The 16,490-nt window shown below is 41.0% G+C and overlaps 1 protein-coding gene across 1 annotated transcript in view; it reads right to left on the bottom strand.

Moving 5' to 3' along the window:
• Positions 1 to 953: 953 nt before the first annotated feature.
• The window catches only part of MCMDC2 (minichromosome maintenance domain containing 2), a 52,225-nt gene continuing 36,688 nt past the window's right edge, over positions 954 to 16,490 (bottom strand). The window contains exon 15 of the mRNA XM_003902828.5: positions 954 to 1,154. Coding sequence (XP_003902877.1) covers positions 988 to 1,154 — 167 coding nt within the window. The 3' untranslated portion in view covers positions 954 to 987. The remainder of the gene's footprint in view (positions 1,155 to 16,490) is intronic.

Raw genomic sequence — 16,490 nt, 5'->3', positions numbered from 1 at the left:
AACAACTTCCTCTGGGTCCTGTGGAGAATGAGAGGTCCAGCTGTATAGTTAAGCATCTCTGTTAAGGGACCAATTTTGAAAGAATTGATGCATGGTAGCATCTTGGTTGATAAAGTGACAATTTGGTAATGACATTTTGCTTTTCTGTGAATAGAACTGATCTTTTATTAAAGTTATGGAAACTGAACTAAAAAGGATTTATAAATTTTACAAGGTAGATTTGTTTTCTTATGATGCCCCTATCTTCACAGCAGATATCTTCCCTCCAAAAATGAGGACTAGATTTGCAAGTTGGTTTCTTTGCCTTTTGGAACCTTTCTTGTAACCAGTTAGGGTTAGAGAGCCACTTTATAAGTTATTGGCTCCTTGATTCCGTGTAAAGTATTTTTTCATTTAACCTGGCATATACATGAAAACTTCCAAGGCTTTTCCTAATTCCATATTTAGGGCTTCTAAAACAGTAGTATGTAATGGACATGCCAGTAATAAAGCATGAAAACGCCTTACATTTGAAACTTGGGGTTATATAAAATATTTAGTCATGAGTTTAGCAAGTTCACTAGTGAAGAAAAATGTTTTAATTTGTAGGTAAAGAGTTATTGCCATCTTGTGACAGTAGAGTGAACTACATAAAGGTTGACATTTTACACACTGCTTAAATTGCAACATTCTTTATATTTTTATCTGTTCACCACTGGTATTCTGGGCTAACCAGTTTTTCTTTATAGTATTCTTGACAACTTTATCACTATTAAATTGTCCACATTGTTCTAAGTTTTAAAATTCTGTTGGTTTTAGAGGTTTGGATTAGTATTTATCACATTAGCAATTAGTTTTGAGGGGACTATATTTTATATTTTTAAAAATAGTATTGTAATATATTCCTGTACAAAGTATTATCAAAGCATTACTTCAAAGTCACTCTCAAAATACTCACACTTTTTCTCCACTGCTTAAGTAGGAATGAACAAAAATTCCTCAAATTGTTTATTCATCACTAGAGAAAATAGTTGTCCCAGGTCCATATGTGGCAATAAATTGTTCCAGCTGTTGTTGGCACTGAGTTAGATAGAGATCCCTTTGCTCTAAGTATTCTTCATTATACAGTTCAAATGGAAATACTGCATTCGGAGCAACACAAAATGCAGTGGCCCCTAAATGAAGAAGATAATAGAGTGTAAATGACAAATACTGCTTAAGATGACAAATATGAAATCACATTTTCAACCAAAATATTTTATTGGAATCTTAAAAATTAAGCCCAAGCCCATGTGGTTCTGTGAAAAATAAAAGTTAAAAAATTAAGTTTTGACCTATTCAGAAGAGTATTTCAATAACCATTATTGAAATCTGACTCTTGTTTTCTGAAACCCAGAAAGCCGGTTCAGTAAATGCACAAACATTGGTACCAGGGCCAATGGAAGAAGTATGTTGATGTTTATAAAGTTTAGAACTAGAAATTTGTCTTCTACTGAAATAGTCATTATAGTTTTGAAGCTGACTACTGATGTGAGGACGTGACAGGAGTAGGGAGAAAAGGTACTGGAAAGCAGGGAAACACTAATTTATTTGATTAAGTGGATGATCAAAGATAAAGACATTGTAGTACATTTCTCAGTTGTTTAACCCATTTACATAAAGGCAGACACATAAATCTATGGAAGGGTTTCAAGACCATTCTACGGGAAAGGACAGACTCACTTTGGATTTGGCAATGATTTCCTGAATGTGACATCAAAAGTACAGGCACCAAAAGAAAATATACATAAATGGGACCACATCAAAATTTAAAACTGCATAAAACAATACAACCAACAGTGAAAAGACAACCCATGGAATGGGAGAAAATACTTGCAAATCATATCTCTGATAAAGGGGTCTATAAATCCACAGTAAGAAAATAATCATTAAAAAATAGGCAGAGAACTAGTCATTTCTCTAAAGAAAAACGACCAATAAGCACACGAGAAAGATGTTCAACATCACTAATCATTAGGAAAATACAAATCAAAACTACGATGAGCTACCACCTCACACCCATAAGGATTTATTATAAAAATAAAAAACAGAAAATGACAGGTGTTGGAGAGGATGTGGAGAAATTAGAAGCTTTGTGCACTGTTGGGAATGGAAAATGGTGCACCCACTGTGGAAAACAGGATGGCGGCATCAGAAAGAGTAAACAATTACTGTATGATACAGCAATTTCACTTCTGGGTATATACCCAAAAGAATTGAAAGCAGGGTCTTAAAGAGATATTAGCACACCCATGTTCATAGCAGTGTAATTCACAATAGCCAAAGGTGGAAGCAACAGAAATGTCCATTGACAGGTGAATGGATAAACAAAACATTGTATTTACATACAATAGGATATTATTCAGCCTTAAAAAGGAAGGAAATTCTAATACATGTACAATATGGATGAACCTTGAGAACATTATGCTAAGTGAAATAAGCCAGTCATGAAAGGACAAATGTATGATTCCACTTATATGAGGTACCTAGAATAGTCAAATTCATAGAGGCAGTAGAGTGATGGTTCCCAGGAGGAGTAGAGGAGGAAATGAGGAGTTATTGTTTAATGGGTACGCAGTTTCAGTTTGGGAAGATGAAAAAGCTCTGGAGACGAACAGTGGTGATGGTTGCACAACAGTGTGAATGTGAATGTACTTAACACACTGAACTGAACATTTTAAAATAGTTAAAATAAGTAGATTTTATGTATATTTTACTTCAATTTAAAAATTGACCATGAGGAGATAAGCTCTTCTCCTTTATTCATTAATTCATTGAACAAGTACTTAATGTGACAGGCCAAGAGTACAGTCTAGCAACTGTGCCAGGCAGTGCCCACCTTCCTAGAGCCTCATAAGAACAGCCTCAGACTTCTGACTGCTTCCTTTCCTACCTGACCTTCTCTGAAAGCTTACTATCCCTTAAGAACACTGCTTTCCTTGTGCCTCTCCAAAATGAAGCTATTTTTTCCCAAACATCCCATATACACAGTGTCACAAGACACAGTCAGAACCTAGCTTGCTGCCCCTCTGCTGCCTCCAGACCATTCTTGCCCATGCTTCCCTTTTGGTAAAAATCCTTTCTTCTTTGATGTTCAGTGCCACCTGGTTTTACTGTCCTCCTCCTTCTATAGTCAACCAGCAGCTCTCAGCACTTTGCTCAAAATCTTTCTTTCTTCCCTAATACCTGACATTCAGTGATTTTCATGTGGATGACCCATTTAACTCCCTTGCGATGTCCCACCTTTCCCTTCCGCCTCAGCCATACATCCCACAGTCACAGGAAACTAATATCACCAGAAACTTACTTCAAAACCTTGAGTTCCCACTCACTTCAAAACCACAACCCACTCCCCTACTCTACCTCCTATGCTTCCAGTTCACTTGCTCAAATGTTTCAGGTCTACTTCAGAGACCTCCAATCTGCTTCCTCTAATTCACTTTCTTCGTTAACCAGCTTAAAAGTCCCTCCCTTTAAAAGTCCCCCCACTCCTTTGCCCCTCAGCACCACTCTGTCACACTCACTTATCAAAACCTCAACTCTGCACGAACCCAACCATTCACCTTGTGCTGGCACGAAGGCTGCTAGGCAGAAAATCACACAACTAGGCCGGGCGCGGTGGCTCAAGCCTGTAATCCCAGCACTTTGGGAGGCCGAGACGGGCGGATCACGAGGTCAGGAGATCGAGACCATCCTGGCTAACACAGTGAAACCCCGTCTCTACTAAAAAATACAAAAAACTAGCCGGGCGCGGTGGCAGGCGCCTGTAGTCCCAGCTACTCGGGAGGCTGAGGCAGGAGAATGGCGGGAACCCGGGAGGCGGAGCTTGCAGTGAGCTGAGATCCGGCCACTGCACTCCAGCCTGGGCGACAGAGCAAGACTCCGTCTCAAAAAAAAAAAAAAAAAAAAAAAAAGAAAATCACACAACTGGCATTTCTTCTTTTCTCTTTAAGTGAATCACAGTAACTCTAAACGATCACCTGCCTGGCAAGCCTGCTGAGTTTCCCTCGGACACTTCTCTTGTAGCCCCAACAATGACTATTATATTCCATTCTTTGCTCCTCAAACCTTTCATTTTCAGCTGATAACATCAAGTAAAGTATATGGCCAAACTTACAAACCTACCTGGTTCTGTATCTGTTTTCTTCCCATCTGTAAAATGAATAAGTGACCCATTTATCAGAGGCCAATACATGTACCCTGGATCCTATCCCCTCTCACCCTTTTTGTAGTTCACTCGTTGATCTTCCTGTCTTTCTGTAGTGTTATTAGTTTACTCTCTACTGCACATCCTACGATTTTATACCTTCTATCTTAAAAAAAAAGTTCCTTCCTGAACAACACATCCTTCTCCAGTGATTCCCTCATTTTTTTCCTCATCTTCATAGTTTGTCTATGTGTGCTGTCTCTGTAGCCTCATCTCCATTCCCATGCCACTGAAATAGCTCTGATCATGGCTACCTACAACCTTTAGGTTACCAAACTGAATCTCACTCAAACTCTCAGTAGCATGTGATTCAGTTGACCACTCTGCCGCTTTCTGGAAAAACTCTCATTTCTTAGAAAATCACACAACACTTGATTTTCTTTCTATATTCTAGCTACTGCTCCTAAGCCTCCTTTGTTAGTTCCTCCTCCACAACCCCGTATAAATCTTCAAGGGCAGTCCTGGGGTTCCCATTAGTCTCTATTTAGGCGATTTCATCCATTCCTTGGCTCTGAGTACCATCTCTATGCTGGTGATTCCTAAATTATATTCCTAGGTTAGAACTTTTCTCTAAGCTCCAGATTCTTTTATCTCTCTATTGATATATCTGTAGGATATCTCCTTTAAAAAAAAAAAAAAAAGCTATATATATACTCTTTTCCTCCACTGCTTAAGTAGGAATGAACAAAAATTCATATATATAACTTTTTTTTTTTTTTTTTTGAGATGGAGTCTTGCTTTGTCACCCAGGCTGGAGTGCAGTGGCATGATCTTGGCTCACTGCAACCTCTGCCTCCCGGGTTCAAGCAATTCTCCTGCCTCAGGCTCCCGAGTAGTTGGGATTACAGACACATGCCACCACGCCCAGCTACTTGTCTTTTTAGTAGAGACAGGGTTTCACCATGTTGGCCAGGCTGGTCTTGAACTCCTGACCTTGTGATCCACCCCCCTCGGCCTCCCAAAGTGCTGGCGTGAGCCACCGCTCCTGGCCATTTATTATTATTTTTTAATTAGGGTCTTGTTATGTTGCCCAGGCTGGTTTCAAACTCTTGGGCTCAAGCAATCCTTTCGCTTTGGCCTCCCAAAGTGCTGGGATTACAGATATGAGCCACTGTGCTCAGACTATAGAATATCTCAAAGTTATATCTATAATTTGATTTTTCTCCCAGCTCTTTTTCTTTTTCTCCCCAGATTTGGTAATTGGCATGATTATCCACCCAGCTGCTCAAGGCAGAAACATGGGAGTTTTCCTTAATTACTCCCTCTCCTCCTTTCCCCTACCCCCAACTCTTAAATCTAGTTCATGAGCACGACCTATTGGTTTTTGCATCTAATGTGTATCTCTAATTCACTAATTTCTTTCCATTTCTACTGACTCTATCTAGTCGAATCTCTCATTATCAACTTACTGGACTACAACAACTAGTCTCCCACTTTCTGCTCTTAACCATTCTCCATACCATTCTCCATACCTCCAACCCATTCTCCATACCAACTCCAAACATGGTATTTCAAAAATATAATTGATCACATTAGTTCTCTGTTCCTCATTGCACTTGGATTACAATCCCAATTTTCTACCATGGTCTGTCTAGTCTTACTTTCCTCTCTAACCTCAACTACGATGCTTACTCTGCTTACTATGTTTTAGCCACCCTGGACCTCTTTCAGTATTTTGAAAACACCTGCATATGTGGTTCCCCTCTAACTTGACTTCTCATTCTTCAGCTATTTGCTTAAATAAATATCACTTCCTTAGAGAGGTCTCCCTAAAATCCAAAGTAAGTCCCTTCCATTGTTCTTTCTCATAACATCCTGTTGATTTTCTTCATAGCATCTATCTCAATTTGTATTATATATTCATTAATGTCTTTACTTTTTTTTTTTTTTTTTTTTTTTTGACAGGGTCTCACCCTGTTGCCCAGGCTAAAGTGCAGTGGCATGATCATGGCTCATTGCAGCCTTGACCTCCTGGGCTCAAGCCATCCTCCCACCTCAGCTTACCGAGTAGCTAGGACTACAGGTATACACCATCACACTCAGCTATTTAAAAAAATTTTTTTTGTACAGATGGGAGGTCTCATTATGTTGCCCAAGCTGGTCTCGAACTCCTGGGATCAAGTGATTCTCTTGCCTTGGCCTCCCAAAGTGCTGGGATTACAGGCATGAGCCATGATGCCCCACCATGTGTTTACTCTTTTTTTTCTTTTTTCTTTTTTGAGACAGTCTCTTGCTCTGTCGCCCAGGCTCACTGCAACCTCCGCCTACCAGGTTCAAGCAATTCTCCTCCCTCAGCCTCCCAAGTAGTTGGGACTGTAGGCACACACCACCACACCCAGCTAATTTTTGTATTTTTAGTAGAGACAGGGTTTCATCATGTTGGCCAGGCTGGTCTCGAACTCCTGACCTCAAGTGATCCGCTGCCCCAGCCTCCCAGTGTTGGGATTATAGGTGTGAACCACTGTGCCTGGCTCATGTGTTCACTTTTTAATATCTGTTCTCTCACTAGGCTGTAAGTTCTACTAGGGTAGAGACTGTAACTTTTTTCCACTACTATGTAACTAGTGCCTAGCACCTAGTGATCATTCAATAAATATTTATTGACTCACAGATTGGAAAAAAGATCATGAATATTTAGTTCAAATAGTGATAATTATGAGGCATATTATGAGAACATATAACACACTATAATTTTAATACATCAATCCTCAAATTATAATTAACCTCAAATTACCTTTACAGTTTTACTTTAATATATACAGCCATACCTCAGAGATATTGCAAGTTCAATTCCAGATCAAAAAAGTGGTTCAGTTCCACAAAAAAGTGAATATCACAATAAAGCAAGCCACGTCAATTATTTGTTTTCCCAATGTACATAAAAGTTATATTTACACTATATTGTAGTCTACTAAGTGTGCAATAGCATTATGTCTAAAAACAAGATCCAAACATACTTTAATTTAAAAATGCTTTATTGCTAAAAAAAAAAAAATGCCAAAAATCATCCTCTGCCTTCAGGAGTCATAATCTTTTTGCTGGTGGAAGGTCTTGTCTCCATGTAGATGACTGCTAATTGATCAACATCAGCACAGTGTTTGTTGGAGGTTGGGATGGCTGTGACAATGTCTTAAAATGAGACAATAATGAAGTTTGCTGCATTGATTGACTCTTTCATGAAAGATTTCTTTGTAGCATGTGATGATTTTTTTTTTTTTTGGTCATTTTTATTTATGTTTTTTATTACACTTTAAGTTCTGGGGTACATGTGCAGAACGTGCAAGTTTGTAACATAGGTATACACGTGCCATGGTGGTTTGCTGCACCCATCAACCCATCACCTATATTAGGTATTCCTCTTAATGCTATCCCTCCTCTGGCTCCCCCCACCAACAGGCCTCGGTGCGTGATGTTTTCCCTCCCTGTGTCCATGTGTTCTCATTATTCAACTCCCACTTATGAGTGAGAGCATGCGGTGTTTGGTTTTCTGTTCTTGTGTTAGTTTGCTGAGAATGATCATTTCCAGCTTCATCTATGTCCCTGCAAAGTAGATGTACTCATTCTTTTTTATGGCTGCATAGTATTCCATGATGTATATGTGCCACATTTTTCTTATCCAGTCTATCATTGATGGCCTTTAGGGTGATGCTGTTTGCTAGCATATTTACCCACAGTGGAACTTCTTTCAAAATTGCAGGCAATCCTCTCAAACACTGCCACTGCTTTATCAACTAAGTTTATGGACTATTCTAAATCCTTTGTTGTCATTTCAACAGTGTTCACAGAATCTTCCCCAGGAATAGATTCCATCTCAAGAAACCACTTTCTTTACATCCATAAGAAGCAACTTTTCATCTGTTCATGTTTGATCATCAGTCTACAGCAATTAAGTCACATCTTCAGGCTCCACTTCTAATTCTAGTTCTCTTGCTGTTTCCGCCACATTTGCAGTTACTTCCTCTGCTGAAATCTTGAACCCCTTAAAGTCAGCCAGGAGGGCTGGAATCAACTTCTTCCAAACTCCTGTTAATGTAGATACTTTAACCTCCTCCCATAAATCACGAATGTTCTTAATCACATCTAGAATGGCAAATCTTTTCCAGAAGGTTTTCAATGACTTTGCCCAGCTCCATCAGAGGAATCATGGCAGTGATGGACATAACAAGGCTTGAACGTTGAAATTACTTCTTTATCCAGGGGCTGCAGAATACATGTTAGCAGGCATAATAACAACATTCATGTCCGTGTACATCTCCATTAGAGCTCTTGGGAGACCAGGTGCATTGTCAATGAGCAGTAATCTTTTGAAGGGAATCCTTTTTTTTTTTTTTTTTTTCTTGAGATAGAGTCTCGCCCAGTCACCCAGGCTGGAGTGCAATGGTACAATCTTGGCTCACTGCAACCCCTGCCTCCCGGGTTCCAGCAATTCTCTGCCTCAGCCTCCCGAGTAGCTGGGATTACAGGTGCCTGCCAGCACACCCAGCTGATTTTTGTATTTTTAGTAGAGACAGGGTTTCACCATCTTGGCCAGGCTGGTCTTGAACTCCTGACCTTGTGATCCACCTGCCTCGGCCTCCCAAAGTGCTGGGACTACAGGCATGAGCCACCGCATCCGGCCCTGGGAATCCTTTTTTTCTGAGCAGTAGATCTTCACAGTAGGTTTCAAATATCCAATAAACCATGCAGTAAACAGAAGTGCTGTCATCCTGGCCTTGTTGTTGCCTTCTAGAGTACAGGCAGAGCATGATTAGCATTCTTTAATGGCCTTAAAATTTTCAGACTAGTATATGGACATTGGCTTTGACTTAAAGTCAGCAGCTGCATTAGCTCCTAACAAGGGAGTTAGCCTGTCCTTTGAACCGTTGAAGCCAGGCATTGAAGTCTCCTTTCTCGCTATGAAGGTCCTAGATGGCATCTTCTTCTAATAGAAGGCTATTTTGTCTATATGGAAAATCTGTTGTTTAGTGTAGCTACCTTCATCATCATCTTAGCTAGATTTCCTGGGTAACTTGCTGCAGCTTCTCCATCAACACTTGCTGCTTCATGTTGTACTTTTATGTTATAGAGATGGTAGCTTTCCCTCAGCCTCATGAACCAACCTCTGGTAGCTTTTGACTTTTCTTCTGCAGCTGCCTTACCTCTCTGAGCCTTCATAGAATTGAAGAGACTTAGGGCCTTGCTCTGGATTAGGGTTTGGCTTAAGGGAACGTTGTGGTTGGTTTGATCTATTCAGACCACTAAAGCTTTCTCCATATCAGCAGTAAGGCTGTTTTGCTTTCTTATCGTTTGTGTGTTCACTGGAGTAGCACTTTAAATTTCAAGAAGTTTTTTGTTTGTTTGTTTGTTTGTTTTGAGATGGAGTCTCCCTCTGTCACCCAGGTTGCAGTGCAGTGGCATGATCTTGGCTCACTGCAACCTCTGCCTCCTAGCGAGACTCTGTCTAAAAAAAATTGAAAAAAAAATTCAATATACCTACCCAAAATTCATTATGAAAGGAAAAGTAACTAAAGGTGAAAAAAATCTTCACATGGGTTTTTCTCCCTCCCTCCCTCCCAAAATAATAAATGCTGTTTATTTATTTATTTATTGAAACAGTCTTACTCTGTTTCCCAGGCTGGAGTGCAGTGGCACCATTTCAGCTCACTGAAACCTCTGCTTCCTGGGTTCAAGTGATTTTCCTGCCTCAGCCTCCTGAGTAGCTGGGATTATAGGCAGCTGGCAACAGGCCCAGCTAATTTTTGTATTTTTAGTAGAGATGGGAGTTTCACCATGTTGGCCAGGCTTGTCTTGAACTCCTGATCTCAGGTGATCTACCTGCCTCGGACCCCCAAAGTTGTAGGATTACAGACGTGAACCACCACGCTCAGCCTCCCTCAGTAAATACTTCAAGAAAGTCTTGACAAAATAGTCACTGTATTAGTCCATTTTCATACTGCTATAAAGAACTGCCCAAAACTGGATAATTTATAAAGGAAAGAGGTTTAATTGACTCACAGTTCAGCATGGCTGAGGAGGCCTCAGGAAACTTACAATCATGGTGGAAGGTGAAGGGGAAGCAAGACATCTTCTTCACAGGGTGGCAGGAAGGAGAAGTGCCAAGCAAAGGGGAGAGAGCCCCTTATGAAACCATCAGATCTCATGAGAACTCACTCACTATCACAAGAACACCACCCCCATGATTCAGTTACCTTCATTTGGTCTCTCCCTTGACATGTGGGGATTATGGGGATTACAATTCAAGATGAAGTCTGGGTGAGGACACAAAGCCTAACCATATCAGTCCACCCTGACCCCTCCCAAATCTCATGTTCCTTTCACATTTCAAATTCAATCAGTCCCCCAGAGTTTTAATTCATTCTAGCATTAACCCAAAAGTCCAAGTCCAAAGTCTCATCTGAGACAAGGCAAGTCCTTTTCACCTATGAGCTTCTAAAATCCAAAGCAAGTTAGTTACTTCCTAAATACCATAGGAGTACAGGCTGTACACCTAAATACACCTGTTCTAAATAGAAGAAATTGGCCAAAATGAAGGGGCTACAAGCCCCATGCAAGTCCAAAATCCAGTGAGGCAGTCATTTTTTTTTTATTTTTATTTTTTTTTTTGAGATGGAGTTTTGCTCTTGTTGGCCAAGCTGGTGTGCAATGGCATGATCTCATCTCACTGCAACCTCCATCTCCTGGGTTCAAGCGATTCTCCAGCCTCAGCCTACCAAGTAGCTGGGATTATAGGTGCCTGCCACCATGCCCAGCTAATTTTGTATTTTTAGTAGAGACAGGGTTTCACCATGTTGGCCAGACTGGTCTCCAACTCCTGACCTCAGGTGATCCACATGCCTTGGCCTCCCAGAGTACTGGGACTGCAGGTGTTAGCCACTGTGCCTGGCTAACTTAAAGTTGCAAAATGATCTCCTTTGACTCCATGTGTCACATCCAGGACATGCTGATGTAAGAGAGGGGCTCCCGCTGCTTTCACAGGCTGGTGCTGAGTGTCTGCAGCTTTCCTAGGTAATGGTACAAGCTGTTAGTGAATCCACCATTCTGGGGTCTGGAGGACAGTGGCCCTCTTCTCACGGCTACACTAGGGAGTGCCCAGTGGGGACTCTGTGTGTTGGGGGTCCAACCCCACATTTCCCTTCCTCACTGCCCTAGCAGAGGTTCTCCATGAGGGCTACACCCCTACAGCAAACTTCTGCAGGGACATCCATACATTTCTATACATTGTCTGAAATCTAGGCAGAGGTTCCCAAATCTCAATTCTTGACTTCTGTGCAACTGCCGGCCCAACACCACATGTAAGCCACCAAGGTTTGGGGCTTGCACCCTCTGAAGCAACAGCCTGAGCTATACGTTAGCCCCTTTGAGCCAAGGCTGGGATGCAGGGCACCAAGTCCCAATATTCACAAAGCAGCAAGGCCCTGTGCCTGGCCCACAAAACCATTTTTCCTCCTAGGCCTCTGGGCCTGTGAGGGGAGGGGCTGCTGCAAAGACCTCTGATATGCCCGGGAGACATTTTCCCCATTGTCTTGGTAATTAACATTTGACTTCCCGTTACTTATGCAAATTTCTGCAGCCTGCTTGAATTTATCTACAGAAAATGAGTTTTTGCCTTTTTACTGCATAATCAGGCTGCAAATTTTCCAGACTTCAATGTTCTGCTTCCCATAAGTTCCAATTTCTGATTATGTCTCTCAAGTTCAAAGTTCCACAGATCTCTAGGGCAGAAGTAAAATGGCACCAGTCTCTCTCTTTGTAGAGCACAGCAAGAGTCACCTTTATTCCAGTTCTGAGCAAGTTCCTAATCTCCACCTGAGACCACCTCAGCCTGGACTTCATTGTCCATATCACTATCAGCATTTTGGTCAAAGACATTCAACAAGTCTCTAGGAAGTTCCAACTTTCCCACATCCTCCTATCTGCTTCTGAGTCCTCCAAACTGTTCCAACCTCTGCCTGTTGTCCAGTTCCAAAGTCACATCACATTTTTGGGTATCTTTATAGCGGTACCTCACTCTGCAGTACCAATTTACTGTATTAGTCTATTTTCATACTGCTATAAAGAACTGTCTAAGACTGCGTAATTTATAAAGGAAAGAGGTTTAATTAGCTCACAGTTCAGCATGGCTGGGCAGGCCTCAAGAAACTTGCAATCATGGCAGAAGGTGACAGGGAAGCAAGGCACCTTCTTTCAAGGCAGCAGGAAGGAGAACTGCCAAGTGAAGGGGGAAGAGCCCTTATAAAACCATCAGATTTGTGAGAACTCACTCACTATCATGAGAACAGCATAGGGGAAACCACCCCCCTGATTCAGTTACCTTCACCTGGTCTCTCCTTTGACATTTGGGGATTATGGGGATTTCAATTCAAGATGAGATTTGGATGGGGATGCAAAGCCTAACTGTATCAGTCATGAAGTTAAAATATTCAGCCATATGGCTGGGCGTGGTAGCTCACACCTGTAATCTCAGCACTTTGGGAGGCCAAGGAAGGCGGATCACTTGAGGTCTTGACAGTTTGAGACCAGCCTGGCTAACATGGCAAAACCCCATCTATACTAAAAATACAAAAATTAGCTGGGCCTGGTGGTGCATGCTTGTAATTTCAGCTACTCAGGAGGCTGAGACAGGATAATCACTTGAACCCAGGAGATGGTGGTTGCAGTGAGCCAAGATTGTGCCACTGCACTCCAGCCTGGGTGATGGAGTGGGACTGTCTCAAAAATAAATAAATAAATAAATACATACATACATACATACATACATACATACATAGATACTCAGTCATATTCTATCATAGGAGTCAATATAATAATACTATAATTCTTCAATTCAAAGACATATACTTTCATCTTATTACTGTACTCCAGTTGTATCTTAACAATTGATGGCATGGCATGGTAAAATTGGCAGAATTTTTTCTTTACTTCACATAGAATAATGTGTCTTAGATTTAATGAAATGTGGTCTTAAACATAGAATAGGAAAAGCATGTAAAGATAAAGCAAATTGATAATCTTCAACAAACCTGACAAAAAACAAGAAAGGGGGAAAGGATTCCCTATTTAGCAAATGGTACTGGGAAAACTGGCTAGCCATATGCAGAAAACAGAAACAAGATCCCTTCCTTATATCTTTTTTTTTTTTTTTGGATAAAGTTCAATGTATTAATTTTTTTTATATACTTTAAGTTCTAGGGTACATGTGCACAATGTGCAGGTTTGTTACATATGTATACATAAGCCATGTTGGTGTGCTGCACACATTAACTCATCATTTACATTAGGTATATCTCCTAATGCTATCTCTCCCCGCTCCCCCCACCCCACAACAGGCCCTAGCATGTGATGTTCCCCTTCCTGTGTCCAAGTGTTCTCATTGTTCAATTCCCACCTGTGAGTGAGAACATGCAGTGTTTGCTTTTCTGTTCTTACGATAGTTTGCTGAGAATGATGGTTTCCAGCTGCATCCATGTCCCTACAAAGGACATGAACTAATCCTTTTTTATGGCTGCATAGTATTCCATGGTGTGTATATGCCACATTTGCTTAATCCAGTCTGTCGTTGATGGACATCTGGGTTGGTTCCAAGTCTTTGCTATTGTGAATAGTGCTGCCATAAACATACGCGTGCATGTGTCTTTATAGCAGCATGATTTATAATCCTTTGGGTATATACCCAGTAATGGGATGGCTGGGTCAAATGGTATTTCTAGTTCTAGATCCTTAAGGAATCGCCACACTGTCTTCCACAATGGTTGAACTAGTTTACAGTCCCACCAACAGTGTAAAAGTATTCCTATTTCTCCACATCCTCTCCAGGACCTGTTGTTTACTGACTTTTTTATGATCGCCATTCTAACTGGTGTGAGATGGTATCTCACTGTGGTTTTGCTTGGCATTTCTCTGATGGCGAGTGATGATGAGCATTTTTTCATGTGTCTGTTGGCTGCATAAATGTGTTCTTTTGAGAAGAAAAGAATATGAACATGTGTCTGTTCCTATTCTTTGCCCACTTTTTGATGGGGTTGTTTGTTTTTTTCTCGTAAATTTGTTTGAGTTCTTTGTAGGTTCTGGATATTAGCCTTTTGTCAGATGAGTAGATTGTAAAAATTTTCTCCCATTCTGTAGGTTGCCTGTTCACTCTGACGGTAGTTTCTTTTGCTGTGCAGAAGCTCTTTAGTTTAATTAGATCCCATTCGTCAATTTTGGCTTTTGTAAGTCAAAAGAACAAAGCTGGAGGCATCACGCGACCTGACTTCAAACTATACTACAAGGCTACAGTAACCAAAACAGCATGGTACTGGTACCAAAACAGAGATATAGACCAATGGAACAGAATGGAGCCCTCAGAAGTAATACTACACATCTACAACCATCTGATCTTTTCTCTTTTTTTTTGAGATGGAGTCTCGCTCTGTCACCCAGCCTGGAGTGCAATGGCATGATCTTGGCTCACTGCAAGCTCTGCCTCCCAGGCTCATGCCATTCTCCTGCCTCAGCCTCCTGGGTAGCTGGAACTACAGGCGCCTGCCACCACGCCTGGCTAATTTTTTGTACTTTTAGTAGAGACGGGGTTTCACCGTGTTAACCAGGATGGTCTCGATCTCCTGACTTCGTGATCCACCCACCTCAGCCTCCCAAAGTGCTGGGATTACAGGTGTGAGGCACTGCACCCAGCCATCATCTGATCTTTGACAAACCTGACAAAAACAAGAGATAGGGAAAGGATTTCCTATTTAATAAATGGTGCTGGGAAAACTGGCTAGCCATATGTAGAAAGCTGAAACTGGATCCCTTCCTTACACCTTATACAAAAATTAATTCAGGGTGGATTAGAGACTTAAATGTTAGACCTAAAACCATAAAAACCCTAGAAGAAAACCTAGGCAATACCATTCAGGACATAGACATGGGCAAGGACTGCATGTCTAAAACACCTTCCTTACATCTTATACAAAAATTAACTCAAAATGGATTAAAGGCTTAAATGTAAAACCTAAAACCATAAAAACCCTAGAAGAAAACCTAGGCAATACCATTTAGAACATAGGCATGGGCAAAGACTTCATGACTAAAACACCAAAAGCAATTGCAACAAAAACCAAAATTGACAAATGGGATCTAATTAAGCTAAAGAGCTTCTGCACAGCAAAAGAAACTATCATCAGAGTGAACAGGCAACCTACAGAATGGGAGAAAATTTTTGCAATCTATCCATCTGACAAAGGTCTAATATCCAGAATCTACAAGGAACTTAAACAAATTTACAAGAAAAAAAAAACCATCAAGAAGTGGGCAAAAGATATGAACAGACCCTTCTCAAAAGAAGACATTTATGCAGCCAACAAACATATGAAAAAAGCTCATCATCACTAGTCATTAGAGAAATGCAAATCAAAACCACAGTGAGATACCATCTCACAAAAGTTAGAATGGTGATCATTAAAAATCCAGGGAACAACAGATGCTGGTGAGGCTGTGGAGAAATAGGAATGCTTTTACACTGTTGGTGGGGGTGTAAATTAGTTCAACCATTGTGAAAGTGTGGCAATTCCTCAAGGATCTAGAACCAGAAATACCATTTGACCCAGCAATCCCATTACTGGGTATATACCCAAAGGATTTTAAATCATTCTACTATAAAGACACATGCACACGTATGTTTATTGCAGCACTAAATATTTACAATAGCAAAGACTTGGAAACAACCCAAATGCCCATCAATGATAGACTGGATTAAGAAAATGTGGCACATATACACCATGGAATACTATGTAGCCATAAAAAATGAGTGCATGTCCTTTGCAGGGACATGGATGAAGCTGGAAACCATCATTCTCAGCCAACTAACACAGGAACATAAAACCAAACACGACATGTTCTCATTCATAAGTGGGAGTTGAACAATGACAACACATGGACACAGGGAGGGGAACATCACACACTGAGGCCTGTTGGAGGTCTGGGGGGAAAGGGGAAGGAAAGCATTAGGATAAATACCATGTGGGGCTTAAAACCTAAATGATGGGTTGATAGGTGCAGCAAACCACCATGACACATGTATACCTATGTAACAAACCTGCATGTTCTGCACATGTAACCCAGAACTTAAAGAGAAAAAAAATAGGTGGGGCGCGGTGGTTCATGCCTGTAATCTCAGCACTTTGGGAGGCCAAGGCAGGCAGATCACCTGAGATCAGGAATTCGAGACCAGCCTGGCCAACATGGAGAAACCCCGTCTCTATTAAAAATACAAAATTAGCTGGGTGTG

The sequence above is a fragment of the Papio anubis genome, chromosome 8 (assembly GCF_008728515.1).
Source record: "Papio anubis isolate 15944 chromosome 8, Panubis1.0, whole genome shotgun sequence".
Classification (NCBI taxonomy): domain Eukaryota; kingdom Metazoa; phylum Chordata; class Mammalia; order Primates; family Cercopithecidae; genus Papio; species Papio anubis.
Note: the sequence above shows the minus strand (reverse complement) of the source record. Positions and strands in the feature narration are given on the sequence as shown.